Source organism: Mugil cephalus, chromosome 6, assembly GCF_022458985.1.
Source record: "Mugil cephalus isolate CIBA_MC_2020 chromosome 6, CIBA_Mcephalus_1.1, whole genome shotgun sequence".
NCBI lineage: Eukaryota > Metazoa > Chordata > Actinopteri > Mugiliformes > Mugilidae > Mugil > Mugil cephalus.
In genome coordinates, this window is record NC_061775.1 from 13658267 (window position 1) to 13672738 (window position 14472).

General features: G+C 39.9%; 1 protein-coding gene across 1 annotated transcript; it reads left to right on the top strand.

The window, feature by feature from the left end:
* The first annotated feature begins 758 nt into the window (after window positions 1-758).
* scp2b (sterol carrier protein 2b) lies at window positions 759-8772 on the top strand. Its single transcript, XM_047588144.1, has 5 exons — window positions 759-926; window positions 3493-3583; window positions 4766-4895; window positions 5076-5155; window positions 8100-8772. The coding sequence occupies exons 1-5, from the start codon at window positions 790-792 to the stop codon at window positions 8193-8195; spliced, it is 534 nt and encodes a 177-aa protein (XP_047444100.1). The 5' UTR covers window positions 759-789; the 3' UTR covers window positions 8196-8772.
* The last annotated feature ends 5700 nt before the right edge of the window (window positions 8773-14472 follow it).

A 14472-nucleotide genomic window follows, 5' to 3' on the forward strand; every position in this document is an offset into this window, starting at 1 on the left:
ATAAATGTATTATTGTTATTTAATGTAAATTCATTTCTACTTTATACTTATATTTCTACTTTATATAGTTGCTTAAATGTTGGCTTAACCAGGCCTCAGTGCTTATTTCCGTTCCACATCATGTATATGTTGTTGGAATGACAATAAAGTTTCCTTGAATCCTTGAATCCCTGATAATGTCAGCTTAACAGTATGTGTGACCCCACTTTTGCTTTAATAAGAGCACTGACATTGCATGATAATCCATGTCATCCCTGGAGGATGTGAGAACGTTGCAATGAGTTTCTAAAGGGTTCAGAATTGTCCTATATAATTCTTGCGTTTCTCAGTTTATAAATCCTCCACAGTAAATTACATTCGATAGATAGATAGATAGATAGATAGATAGATAGATAGATAGATAGATAGATAGATAGATAGATAGATAGATAGATAGATAGATAGATAGATAGATAGACTGGATAACTGTATGCCATGGAGACTGACTGGGCAGGATATGAGACTAAGACCACATATGAGTACTGTGGCGCTCCACAGGTCAGAAACACAGTTCCATGCCAGAGACACTCACAAGAAGATGGGAGAGGAGGGGAGACAGCAGGATAGTATATACTAGTACTAGTATTTGGCACTGAGAATTGCATTTTCTCAGTGGTTGGAGTAATGGAGTAAGACTATTCTCAGTAGTTGGCCCAGTATGTTTACACTAAGCTGATCGCTATTCCTCTCTCGGCTATCTGTGGTCTGGAACTATCTGAGATCGACACATCGAGTCTGGAGATCCGGGAAATGGGAAGAAACAAGGAAGTGTTGTTAGCTAACAGTCTGCGAAGTACAAGGTACATCAGTGGGTCCGCGAAACATTTGACATCTGGCTTGATCAACTACCGTCATAGAAAAAAAATGCCTGAAATACAGACACGGCGGTAAGCATACTAAAACTTATGCGAGTAACTGCGGCACGTTTTTGATAAATCGAATTACAATGTGTGGTTTGTCAGTGGTAAGGTTACACTGAGTTAAATGACAAATGGGTTAAATGTCAAACAGCGCTCGCGGCTTGCGTTTTTGCAAGCTTAGTGCAAGGCTAGCGTGCTAATCCCCTCGATAGCACTTAGCTATGGGCTGTTGAACTGTGATGTGACTCTTGAAATGTCAGCGCCATCCTCAACAGCTCCATGTGGACCTCCAGCTTCTTCTTATCTAGGCCACAGTCAGGTGCATGACACGGTTCATAGGTTGAGTATTTGACACGAGTCACTGACCGCCTGGCTAAATCTGAATCTTATCTGGAGTCACTGTCAGAACAACCTGGGAAAGGTCCAAGAAGTCTTCTAGGGAGCCAGGTGCATCCTGATCAGGTTGAATCCCAGACTTGGAATTATCTCAGTCACAAAGAGTTCCTTATCAAAGAAGCACAATGAGATAATGTCCATGTAAACAGGGTTTTAATACAGAACTGGATGATCTTTGAGAGAACATTATGAACACATGGTGAAAATATAAAGATAAACAAAAGTTTTAATTCTAAAAGCAGCAATAAACAAATATTGTGAACAAAGAAGCAAACTTAAACAAGAGTTTATGACTATTAAAAGAAAAGCAAGAACTTGGCCTTAATTCTGACTTGGAAATGGGAATTTGAACATAAAATAATAATTTTTGCTTTGTAAAAATATGGTTTGTATTTTAAATTTTTTATAGACGTATTTGTTATTGTTATTATCTTTTCCAATTGAGAGGTCTCACCAGGACCAGCATTGCTAATGGTGTTAGCACATTCATTATTAATACGGCTGGGTATCACTGAATCATTTCCATTCCAATTCATAAGGTCCTCATTCAGTTCGCTACCAGAGGTTTGTGCCATTTCTACAATACTTTACGTCTAGTTGGCACATCTTACGTAAGGCATTGCTTTCACCAAGTTCGTCAAACTTTTTAAAACTAGGCAGCTTTTAGAGGCTCTCTGCGTTGATGTATCTGTCACGATTTGGATTTCCTTCGCATGTTAGAAATCTCTGGCTTTTTATTTATTTTTTTAAGTTAAGCCCAGTCCTAAATGTTAATCTCTAATCAATCAGTTATAAAATTATAAAAAGCGTTGCTACAGTGCATGCTGAGGGGTTTGAATACTGGTGGAAATTCTTCATCAAGCTTTTAATAACCAGACAGATTTGAGATCGACACATTAAGTGAATATATGGGAAGCAGGAAGAAACAAAGAAGTGTTGTCATCTAACAGCAAGCCAAGTACAAGGTTTGAACAACTACCATCATATAAGGTGGCAGGGTCTTTTTTTTTTTTTTTCCAAGCTTTGGTTATCATGCTAATCCCCTCAATAGCTCAAAGCTACGGCTGTCAAATTGTGACGTGACTCTTGACCTGTCTCCGCCATACTCAGTAGTTTGTTTGCTACTCTGAATTGAATTTGGCTGAGCAAACCCTTTCCTGGTTATACAGGTTTGTCTAGCAATGCAGTGCAGAAGCTCAAGGCAATATATTGGCTATAAGCTACACATTTCTATTGATATTTCAATAGTGAAGGTTGATAACATGCAGGATAATCCCCTTATCTGCGGGTGTATTCCATAACAGCGCAGACGTACTTAGCTCTCAGATAGCGTGATAGTGTCATCTGCTTTATCAAAGCTGAACTGGGGAAACATTGAACAATTTCATTCTTTTGTGACGCAAAGTTGACGTTGGCCACAGTGAGCACAGTTGTGTGGTAGCGGAAGCAGTGTTTTTCTTGGCTAAGTGTGTCCTTAACGTCAGTTAAAGTGGCAGTTGTTCAAGTGCTCAGGTTAGATGAGACACTGGTCAAATCACGGCACTAAAGATGAAAGTTGGCGTCCTGAAACTTTGAAGATTTGACTTGTGCATGTATAAATGTTTTCTATTCCACTGACCACTGAAAGTACAATCTTCTTTTTCATTTTAATAGGGAACCGGGGCATATTCCAATATGTGTCCTTATGAAGTACTGTTCAAATTCAAAATACGCACCTGGCCAGCTACGGTTCAAATAGCCCATTTTATTAAAGATGAAATTGCAGGTAACTTACATGGACTTGGGGCGGTCAGGTCTGACACAGTGCATTTCGCTGGCATCATCAAATATGCAGCCATTCCAAATTACTGAATGATCGTCTTCCATAGTCTGTGCTTCCGAACTCCCAAAGCACCAAATACACAAGTAGCCTCCCTCCTAGTCTTGTTTGCCTAAAATAACTTTCTGGGGGTGTTGCCAAAACACCAAGGTGCAAAACCTGCCTCCTCCTGCCTCCTTGTGTGAATGATGATTGATTTAACTTTGTGTGTCACATTAGGCCTGGTGGCTAGATGTGTGTCACCTATGCAAAAGAATGACTACAAATACACAACAATAATTTCATCAGTGATTGCTTTGCCTGTGTACTCGCTGTCTTTCAGCAATTTCTTTAATTGCTAACCTTGCTTTCTCATGCATTTGCCTTCTTCATGTCCAGAATTCAAGCCATTGACACCAGTGCTAGCGGTGGACTGGAGGGATTCAAGGCTCATGCGGTGTTCCAGGAAATCAACAAGAAGCTTCAAGAGGTGATTTCCGGGACTGTTGTTTCATATAGACTTCCTTTATATATTAGTATATCCAGTCATACACACTGTTTATCTGCACAGGATTTTGGCCTCACGGGGGAACATCTGGATAAGTTTCCAGTCATTTCAGTCATAATTTGGAGCTTATGTTGACTCAATCAGATAAATTGTTTCCCAAAACTCCTGATTAAGCAGTTACCTTTGCGTGACCTCAATCATACACGATTCACTAATGACCAAATGGCAACGAGGGGCTGCCTGGCAACCCAGTGGCATAGTTTAGTGTAATATCTCAGAAAACTGATTAGACAAACAGACTTAAAATTTCTGTGGAGCTTATCTTCATCTTATCAGAGAGAATCTGTTGAAGTGGATTTTTTCTGTGTCTCTTTCAATCCCAGCTTTCTGTAGATGTCAGGTGATATTCCAAACCAGTGCATGTGTCTTACCATTGTTATTTGATCTATATTTAGCTGTCAAGTGAGTTACGTTAACACGAGTATGTTTACAATGCCAAAGGAGAAAGTGAGGAAGTTTGTGGAAGAGTGCTAGCAGTCTTTCATTCCTTCCTGTGTTTCTACCAAAGTGGCTCATGTACACAGTTTAAACTCAACAAATGGATTAAATATATTTAGAATCTGTGTCCCATCACATATTGGCAGGATACAAAGCAGGAGCCCTCTAAGGAAAAGCTCCCTATTGCCTCTAGTGGTCATAAATTCCAAAAGGTTTATATTCTGTTATGAAACAGTTTGCATGCAATTCTTGTGAACATTTCACATGGCTTTTAACTGTTACTTTTTAATATGAACACATCCCAAAATAAAGCCATTTCCATATAGTTTGGCATGGAAGGAAGAATTAAAACGAGTAATCCATTAAAGCCATTGGTGTTGATCTCACAGGAGTTAAAGGACAGGTGCTAGAAATAAGCTGTGAAATCGATGTGGGACTTCATCTGTGTAGTAAATCTTCCTCTTATATTCGGCTCTGGAGATAACGAACTTGAAGAAATGTGCAATGATTCATTCACATTCAACACAAATGAACAATAATAATTTTAAAGAATGTGACGACATAAATCATCAAAAAATGTGTCAACTTAAAGAGAAATTTTAGTTACTGCACAAAATAAATGAAAACTTCCTCTTGCTTGACTGTATGCGATATTTGTTTTTGAAGGATGGGGAGCAGTTTGTAAAAAAGATTGGAGGAGTGTTTGCCTTCAAAGTTAAGGATGGCCCAAATGGACAGGAAGCTACTTGGTTTGTGGATGTAAAGAACGGCAAAGGCAGTGTTCACAACGACACAGGTGAGAAAAACCGAGGGCCTGAGTGACAGTGTGAGGGTTGTATCTCCGTAAATGAGCAAGGCTGACCATTGAATGTGACTGTGACTATCTAGTTTTACCTTATTAGACTTCAGTATCCTCACCCTGTGAAGCAGTATCCATATTTTAATTACGCTTGTCGTCCGTCTTTTGGCCCCACAGCTAAGAAAGCAGATTGCACCATTTCCATGTCGGACACAGACTTGTTGGCCTTGATGACGGGCAAGATGAACCCCCAAACTGTGAGTATTGAACTGCGGTGCAAGTTGTAAGCGAAACTGCAACCTTAGCTGCTCCATCCTGTCTCTATTAAATGTCAGGTTCCCAGTGATCTACAGCACTAAAAAAGAAAACAAAAAAAAACTTTTTTTACTGTTTTGTTTTTCTGCTGTCGAGAAATGCAGCAGCGTTTCACCTGCTGAAAATCATTTTGAGAACAGAGAACAATTGAAAACAGACATCAAGTGAAGCTAGTTACTTTGAAAGACGCCTGGAAAAACCACGGAAGATGCTATTTAGTCCGTCAGTGGATTGTCCTTGCAACAAAGAGTTAGAGCCAGAATTTTATCGTCTCTGAAGAAATGGAACTCCATATTAAATAAGCTTTTGTAAAAATTAAAATGTAGGACTGTTTAATTGATGTGTGGGGGGAAAAAAAGCTCTCTACTTTTGTGTCACTGATAGTTTTGATGTGAAATTCAAATGGAAAAGCAATTAAGTCTCCTGAGACCCAGACATTGAACACTAGTAGTAGTTTGAAAACATTTATTACTTCTCCCCACCTTACCTGTGTGTCCTGTCCATAGGTTTAGCTAATAAGTTGGAACCGTTATGTGTGTCAGGACTAGGGATGGACATCGATAACCGTTTCTTTTAAAGAACCGGTTCCAGCTGGTTCAATTCATCGATATCATTAGCCTTCGTGCTTATCGATTCCCCTTGTTGATGGTTTTCATGTCGAATCTTAACATCCCAGTCCAGACGGTGGCGGTAATGCACCTAAAAGTTGTTTGCCCGCCGCCATAAACCGAAAGAAGAAGAATCTTTACATCAAAGGACGTCATTCACATCACGTGACTCTCATATGACAACAAGGTAGACGTGATGAATGAACTGGACGGTAACATTGCAACGTGCAACTTATGCGGCACTGTAATTCCAAGCAAGAGCGGCAGCACCACATATGTTCGACAATATCTGGTCAACGAGTGTAGATATCAACAGGTCTCAACGGAGTATTTCTAGTGAGGATCCATTGACCAATTACCTACTCGTTTGCTTACACAAGCTATTATCTCTTGGTTAGAAACTTAATAAAATTGCTGCTGTTCACACAAAATCATGAATGCCTACGTTTTCTAGATCAAAAATTCAGAGGAGGAATTGATGAGGGAATCGGTAAAGAATGGGGTGCCCATCCCTAGTCAGGACATATGTTGAAGACATCAAGACAAAATGTTGGACTGTCTGTACAAACATTGAGTAAAAAGATTTATTATTATATGACTATAAAACATCGGACTCTGCTGAAGTTTGATTCAATTATTTAAAAAAAAGAGCCTGGATTGGCCACAAATTCCACAAATTATTCTTTTTAAAAACTCCATTCATTATCACATAATATGTGTCGTTTAAACCATAATAACTAAAAACATACCCTTGAATGTTTGAATGCTAGATAAGATATACAGTATACACAGACAAACAGTTTAAATGGCTGTCAATGGTCATCCGTAAAATGAAGCTTTTACAATAACAAGCATAGCCTCCTGACCTCAAAACTACTGAGATATTGTTAATGCGGAGGCCTTTTTCCAAGAACAAATGGCAGCATCACCAACTGAGGGGAAAAATAGGCAATTATGCGCAATTATCACCAAATACTAGCAAGAATGGCTGTTGGGTGACGCAAAAGATGGCAATGCACAATATGAAGACCTAAGGGAACAGCATTTTTCAAACCATCTCGGTAGCCTGGAAGCTAAATGGACCTCCCTGACAACAAAAGTAGGTCTGGAGTCGCTCCGGTGGGAATTAATTATGATCCAGCAAAGGTCTGCCAGGCCAGTCAAATCATTTGGACGACCTTAAGTGAGGATGAACAGAAGAGTAACGGCAACGTAGACAATACACGTCATCTAAAGGACCATGAAGTCGTATTTGTCACACGATCGCTTGTGTCTTCTTTAAAGGTCGTTACCTTAGAAATCCTGCTAGGACATGCAATGAGCAGCAATCCGCTGCAATCCCTCAAAATATATCCTAGATATAGTATATTGATGCAGTATATTAAGTCTTTTCTTAAGATTAGATGTATTTTTGACCTTTTACAATGCTGAATGGGTATAAATATCTCTTTGATGCAAAGCTTGCACGCTCGACTTCTTCAAATTTGTGATGCTTTGTGCATAAGAAGGGAATGGTGTCACACGCCCAAGTTCTTTGTACTGAAAGAGCGATAACATGTCTCCACCACTGGTGTGTAAAGGTTACTCACACCAGGAGGAAGACATTTTGCCTCTCATCCAAGAAGCAGTCTTAACCCTTTAACATCCCTCTGGATCATGTGTGGGACAGCAGTAGCTTTTTGAACCAATCAGAGCTCTGTACACGAGTTGTGTTTGAGTAAATGCTGCATGCAACATGTCTGATTTCACTGATAAAAGTCATTATAGGATTCAACCAACACATTTTTTCAAAACAACAACAACAAAAAAAAAAAAACAGGCAAACCCAACAACTTCTTACTTTTCAACCGTGTGCCAACGTTGATCACTCAAGAACAACACCACTTAATGAATTTTATGATGGAAGCTTCAGAGTCTTGGCTTTCAAAAGAGACTAAGACCATGCATGAGCTCCGAGCTGCCATTGTCCTGTGTTTGTGTCAAGTTGGAGTGTTTTCCTGCTTTGACGTTCCTAAATCTGGACAATGTTGAGTTAGAAAGGGAAAAAGGGATCATCTACCAGCAATCATATCTCCGCTCACTCACAAATGTGGCATGCAGTTTCCTGGCATTTCATAAGCCGTTGTTGACGTTGCCCCACTTTTCCCTTGGTTGAGTTAATCTCTCATGGTGACTCTTAAAACCAGCACTATGTTAGTTCTCTAAACCATCAAGAATGAAAGTGTTTCATATTCCAAACTGTCTGGATGACTTTCTCGCCCGCTCTTTACTCTTTCAGGCATTTTTCCAGGGCAAGCTGAAGATCACGGGGAACATGGGACTGGCCATGAAGCTTCAAAGCCTGCAGCTGCAACCGGGCAAAGCCAAGCTGTAGAAGACAAGACGTGGACCCGCAGTCAACTAACTACACCTCAGAACACTGAATAGAGTAAAATCATGAAGAACTGGTTTTGGAAAAAAAAAAATTATTAATTCTCTCTTGCAGTCTGAACAACTTTTCCTTCTAGTGACCTCACTAACCAACCAAGGGATTAGTCAGCAGCTCTGCCATTATAACTGGAGAATAAAATGGATGGACAGATAATTCATTCTTTCATTAAGTCCCCATCTGCAGGCCCTCTCTTGATGAGACTCTCAGTGTGTCAGAATAAAGGCAGGCACTCTGCTTTGTGATACTAATTCAGTTCGTGTCAAGTTTTTAAATAACCTTTCATGCTAATAAAAATCTTTGAGTGTATTATATCTGGAGCTGTTGAGTTTAGAGCAGATTGATGTCCTTTTTACACAATCATGGACATGACAGTCTAAGTGCCTCCTCGTCTCATGATAAGATTTTTTTTTAGCCAGTAACGTAACGTAGAAAGATTTTTCACTGCTGCTCTATCCTTACTGTATGAATCCCTTAAAGAATAAGACTAAATAAATATATCTTTGCTGGGTAGTATTGACTACTTTAGTGTTTTGTCTTTTTTGGCGGGGGAGTTCAGAGAACCTTTGGGAGCTACCAAAAGAAATATTTTTAAAACCTGGGAATTTGTTTAATTTACACCAAAGACTCATGACAAGATGAAAGAAAAAAAAAAAAAAAAAAATCCAGAGTGCTTGCAAGATATTGTATTCTGCAACATTCATAAATCTGCAACTGGGCTATTGTGTCGTTTCCATAGCAACGGCTTCATCAGCTTTCTGCCGCATAGCCCCATGCTGGCTTCTAAGGGACAGGAGTGGTTCTGTAACAATTCACCAATGTGGTGTTTTCTGTGGCACTTCCTCAGAGCTCCTTTCTGCTCTTGAAAGCATTCCTGACTCCAGGGGATACAACACTGATGCTGTTGTTCTAAATCCATGAGAGGGATGTTCTACCGCTGGACATCCTGCCAAAGTGACTTTTTTTTTTTTTTGTTCTTTGTTTTTTAATTTTTATTAAAGCTTTTGTGTAGTACCAGCCATGAACATGGGGACCTTGGAAGCATATGGCACAAGAACAACATGCTCAGCATAAACAGATTAGGTAAGTATAGTGCAGTTCATCAGCAGGAAGATTAAACGAACGTACGACATGTCCGTAAGAGTGACTGCGTTCGTGATTGGAGGAGGGTAAAATGCTGGGATGAGATTAGATTTCTTATTGTTGCCATAAGCCAACCTCCTTCCAGTTCATATCCAACAGGGCAGAAGCTGCCTTTTCTGTACTTATAAGATATAAAAATTGCCTGCAGGCACCTGTCCATGTTAAAGCAATACGGTTTTCAAACTTTTTACTTGTAAGGCAAGCAAATGTAACCAGTTTCTGTGCAACAAAATAAATGCCAGTGGGTTGGATACCGAACAAACAAGCAGTTGGGGAAAGAGAAATACACAGTTCTCAGTTCTTGTTCCCACCTTGACTTTGCTATTAAAGCAACTTTGTGTCCAGTAGTGGATAGTCACATGAGTTGCGCAGGTAGCAGATATCAAGGCTTCAGGCTGGGCAAGACAACAAATGACAATATGGTGTTCTGACTAAAGCACCATTCACACAGGAGTGTATTCAGGATGGACGCCACTCTCCCACTCTTTCAAAGCTGCATACGCCGGAGGCCGCATGACTGCCTTGGCAGTCGTGGGAGAGTATAGATTGAGAGACGCTGCTGCATGTATTGTTCCTATTGTGCTTCTATAATCATTCAAGATCATCTGTCCTGCTGAAAGTAACAAATATACACCGGTCAGCCACTACGTTAAAACCACTGAAAGGAGAAGTAAATAACATTCTGCTGGGAAACTTTTGGACCTGGCGTCTGTGTGGATGTCACTTAAATGTGTAGCATCCACCTAGAGATGAGATGCGCAAACCTGATCCACAGAGCCCCCTCCCCTCAACCCATAGGACCCAAAGGCCCCCCACTAACAACATCCTGTTTCCAGACACCACAGGACACCATCAGAAGGCCACAACAGTGTTGGAGGCACACGGGAGACCTACACAGTGTTAGGATCATAATGTTTTGCCTGATCAGTGTATATAGTTTAGATGAGACATAGGATGAGACATAGGAATCTATGTCATTTTCTCTACACTTTTGGTGCCAAGTGGGAATCGAGCAGGAGCGTGAATGCGCTCCCTGCACTCAGCTGCTGTCTTGTCAACATCCAGTGTTGCTGTCTGCGCCTGTAGCTGGATCAGACCACAGGTCAAATCTGCCCAGTGTTTCCTCTCTGGGAGAATACCTGGCAGCTTCTCTTCCGTTCTTATTCATTAATCCAGGACCTTTATTTATTTAATGTGTTCTGTTTTATGTCTGTAAAGTGTCTTTGAGTTTTGAAAAGCGCTATATAAATAAAATGTATTACTATTATTACATATTTATTTTAAGTTGTTTGAATTTAATGACTCAAGACTGAAACTTCTCTCCCTGAAACCCACAGAGACGAAATGACGTTTTTTTTTTTTTTTTTTTTCTAAATGTTGCCTCATATTTCCGATCATTTCGAAGCCATAAAAAAACCTGGAACAGTTTAACTGCGAAGCAGCACGTAAAATAAGATATCACAAGCTGTTCTTTTTATGATTTTAATGTTTAGTTTGTGGATGTTAAAATGGAAATACTGGCTCCAGTGTTTATTCAGTGAGAAACACACACACAAAAAAGGCAAACATGAAAGTCTCCTCCTGCGCAGTTTCGCGGCTCCATTTGTGGAGTGACCCTCCGAAAGTAACGGGCCTCTGATCGGATGTGACAGTACTTTGATCTCACTGTCGAGCTGGCAGGCCCTGTTTATGCTCTCCTTTTTGGAGGGCCGCTCGGTTTTCCAACACTGCAGCGACCGGGTTCCAGACTGCCACGCTGTAGTTTTTGCTTTGTACTCGGAGGAGCGCGGATCTGTTAACTAGCTCTGACCCAGATTCCACCGCAGCTTTGGCTCGGCTCTTGTAGTTCTCTGGCTCTTAGCGCCGCAGTCACACTAGGGTTATTTCATTGGTCAGTAATGACTGCTTTTAGAGTATGAGGTTTCATCAGGGTAATGCCACTTTTTATTTTGCAGTGGAACGTCCAACGTTAATGAGCAGCATAGGACTGCTTGCATCACACCTTTCTTTAGTGCTCCCATCTTCATGTGAGTAGCACGTTAAAGACGGGTCGATAATTTACAGTTAAAGATGGTTAGCATGCATAGATGCACTTTTTTTCAGTTTTTGCTGACTAGGTTCAATCAAACTGTGACAGAGGGAACAGCTAAGACTGTGAAAAACATTTTCCAGTTCGGTCCTTCATGGGTGCACTATAAATCTCGCAGTGTTGATGCCCTCAGCGTTATTTTGGCTCCCATCTGAAGAGCACAAATGTATAAAAAAAAAATTACAGGAATAGATAATGAGGTTTGAAGTTACTGTTACCCTAAAGTGAGGCATCAGTTGTATGACGGAAGAAAAAAAGTACAAAACGTTGGTTAATGTTGCAACACACCACTCGGATTTTATTGTGGGCAGTGATTCAAGTTTTTGTTTTCAACAACAGTGATAATAATTATCATAAAATCCTCTTATTTTCTTATGTTTTCTGCATAAGGCCCCGTCCAAACAACTTGATCTTTGCCCGAGCAGAATCAGCTCCCAACGGAGTGACCCCAGACCAACTTAACCCAAAAAAGTTTCAGCTGAGAAACGTTTAAGTTACCAATTAGGAAATGTGTCTTCTCTAAACGACTATGTCAAATTTAACCGCCCTTGTTAAAAATTGCAGCTCTCCATCTCAGTGGAAGTGAAAATCTAAATCAGTGCAGTACCAAGTAGCTCTTTCATATCCGATGATGCTTTTGCATTAAGGTCCTAAATTATCATCCATGAAACCAATGCCTGTTCTGGTGTCACTGTGACCCTGACCTGAATGAAATGTTTGATGCGCTGTATGAGTTATGGAGCACAGTGGTGATTCAGCTCATATAAAGACCATTATTATCCTAGTACATAATTATCTGTGGCAAGATGCGCTAAAAACCCCAAGGGTTTTTTTTAATTTTTTATTGGCAGTTTACAATAAACAATCACTGCATTTATGCAACAAAGATCTCCACGACTGCACTGTATTTGAAATACGGCACGCAAGATAAAAAATGTCACACTCGAAGGATTAGAGGGGCGATAGGGGATGACTCAGAGGAACAGCAGCAGCTGAGAAGCTTTACTGGACACTTTTCACATTGCAAACACATTGTGGGTGGGACTTGAGTACTTGTTATTGTGGAACACTTTTAAATGAGTGCTGCCATTTAAAGAAATGTGCTCAGTGGTAGAGAGTTTGTACCATACGGGAAAAAAAAAAAAAAGATTTATTTATTTATAAAGATTCATAATTATCATTTTTGGCTTGTGAACGAATGTGTGTCATTGAGACTGTAAATGTTTTGAGCTCCAATACGTACCATATACAATAGATGCGGTATATATTTACAAGGACATTTACCATTTACCAGGATCCCTCTAGCTCTGGATGATGTCCTTGTAAAGCCTGCAACCGTGCCATCAACCTGTTGAGAAGCGTAAAATGACTGCGTTGGAAAGGCCACTGTTTGTAGAAGGCTGCCTTGAGCGTGTTCCTCTGAAACAGTGGAAAGTTCTTGAAAACGTGTAGCCGTGACCCGAGCCCCACTGAGAGAATATCAGCCTGCCAAATAATGCGATGACTAATAGCGAGAGCACGGACCGGAGTGTGTTTTCTCCAATATCAGTTGGGGAATCGAGGCTACAGACCCAGGTCTGTCTCTTATTCTCAGCAACTTGTGTGATCAGTAAGCGAGACTCCAAAAACGACATCAGACTGCCATACACCCCGTATTTTCCACCCCTGTCACAGCATTAATCACTCTCTTCATTCTTGTTTGTAGTCGGTGGCTGTAGTTCCAGGACCAATAACTTTACAAAGTAGATTTATACTCTATAAAAATTCCAGATGCATCTGTGTGCTTATACTGTGTGCTTATATTTTTTCATCTGTGGATAGAAGTACTTTAATGAGTACCAAATGACACAAGTCTTTTGCTGACATGTTCCAAATGTTAACCGTTTAACCCAGAGTGCTTTCTAGGAAGTCACTAAAAGACCTTACAAAGAATGAAGAAAGAAAACAAGGGAAACAGCCTTTTCTCTTCAACTGTTAACGATTGTCGACCATACCTTCATGAAAAACTACACATCGGTACTTGCCACTACTCTTTTCAACCGGGACTATGCAGGATTAGTTATATTTTCAGTCTGACTGGCAAACTCTAACACATTTCATAACTTCATTTTACAAATATTATTCCATCAGTCAGACTTGAAACAAATAGCAGATACTGCATTTAGTCTGTCTTTCCATTTTTAAGAAAACAAACCTCTCTTTAGTTATTTGTTCTCCATAAAAGCTTATTAAGTAATTAAGTAATTAATCTTACTATGCTCACCAGCGTCTTTCCGTGAACTTTTATTTTGAAATTAAATGAATCAATGAATACATTTAAACATATTTAATTGAACAAATTCCACGACAGTCAGGAGCTGAGATGGTGGTTAATGCTGCTCTGCTAATAAGATTAATCAAGATGATTTATTGACCACAGCTGGGGAACAGTTGGTGGGCCGGGCGCGCTTAGCTTTGGCTGAACTTAGCCACCCTGTTAGCTTTCTAGCGGATGTTTGGCATCAACCCACCTTGATCAAATCAGCTTTTCTAGACATCTGCTGGAAAACTGGTTTGCATTATTTGAAGTGATACTGTTGGAGCTGGAGTTGGTAACGTGTTGTCTACAATTGAAATCTAAAAAAATAAAAATAAAAAAATAAAAACTTATTTCCTCACATTCATCATAAGCAGAAGGTAAGAAGCAAGGGGTGAAATGTTAAAAAAAAAAAAAAAAAAACTTAAAGAAGTATATATTTATGATGATGCCGCCATGGCATTGAGACTATTCTGCAAATACTAATGCATAGTTCTGGTAGCAGATGTTCACACATATGTCCCTAAAGGGAGGTGGGCCCAATCCAGAAACATGTGGGACATTAAATCATATCCTGTCGCCCCTTTTTTGGCAAGCTGCTCTTCCACTTTTAATTTATTATTAGACGACCACGTCTTTCTACTTCTCAAATGAAACTTATGCCAGAACACGTTGCTAATAATAAAAAAGGGACA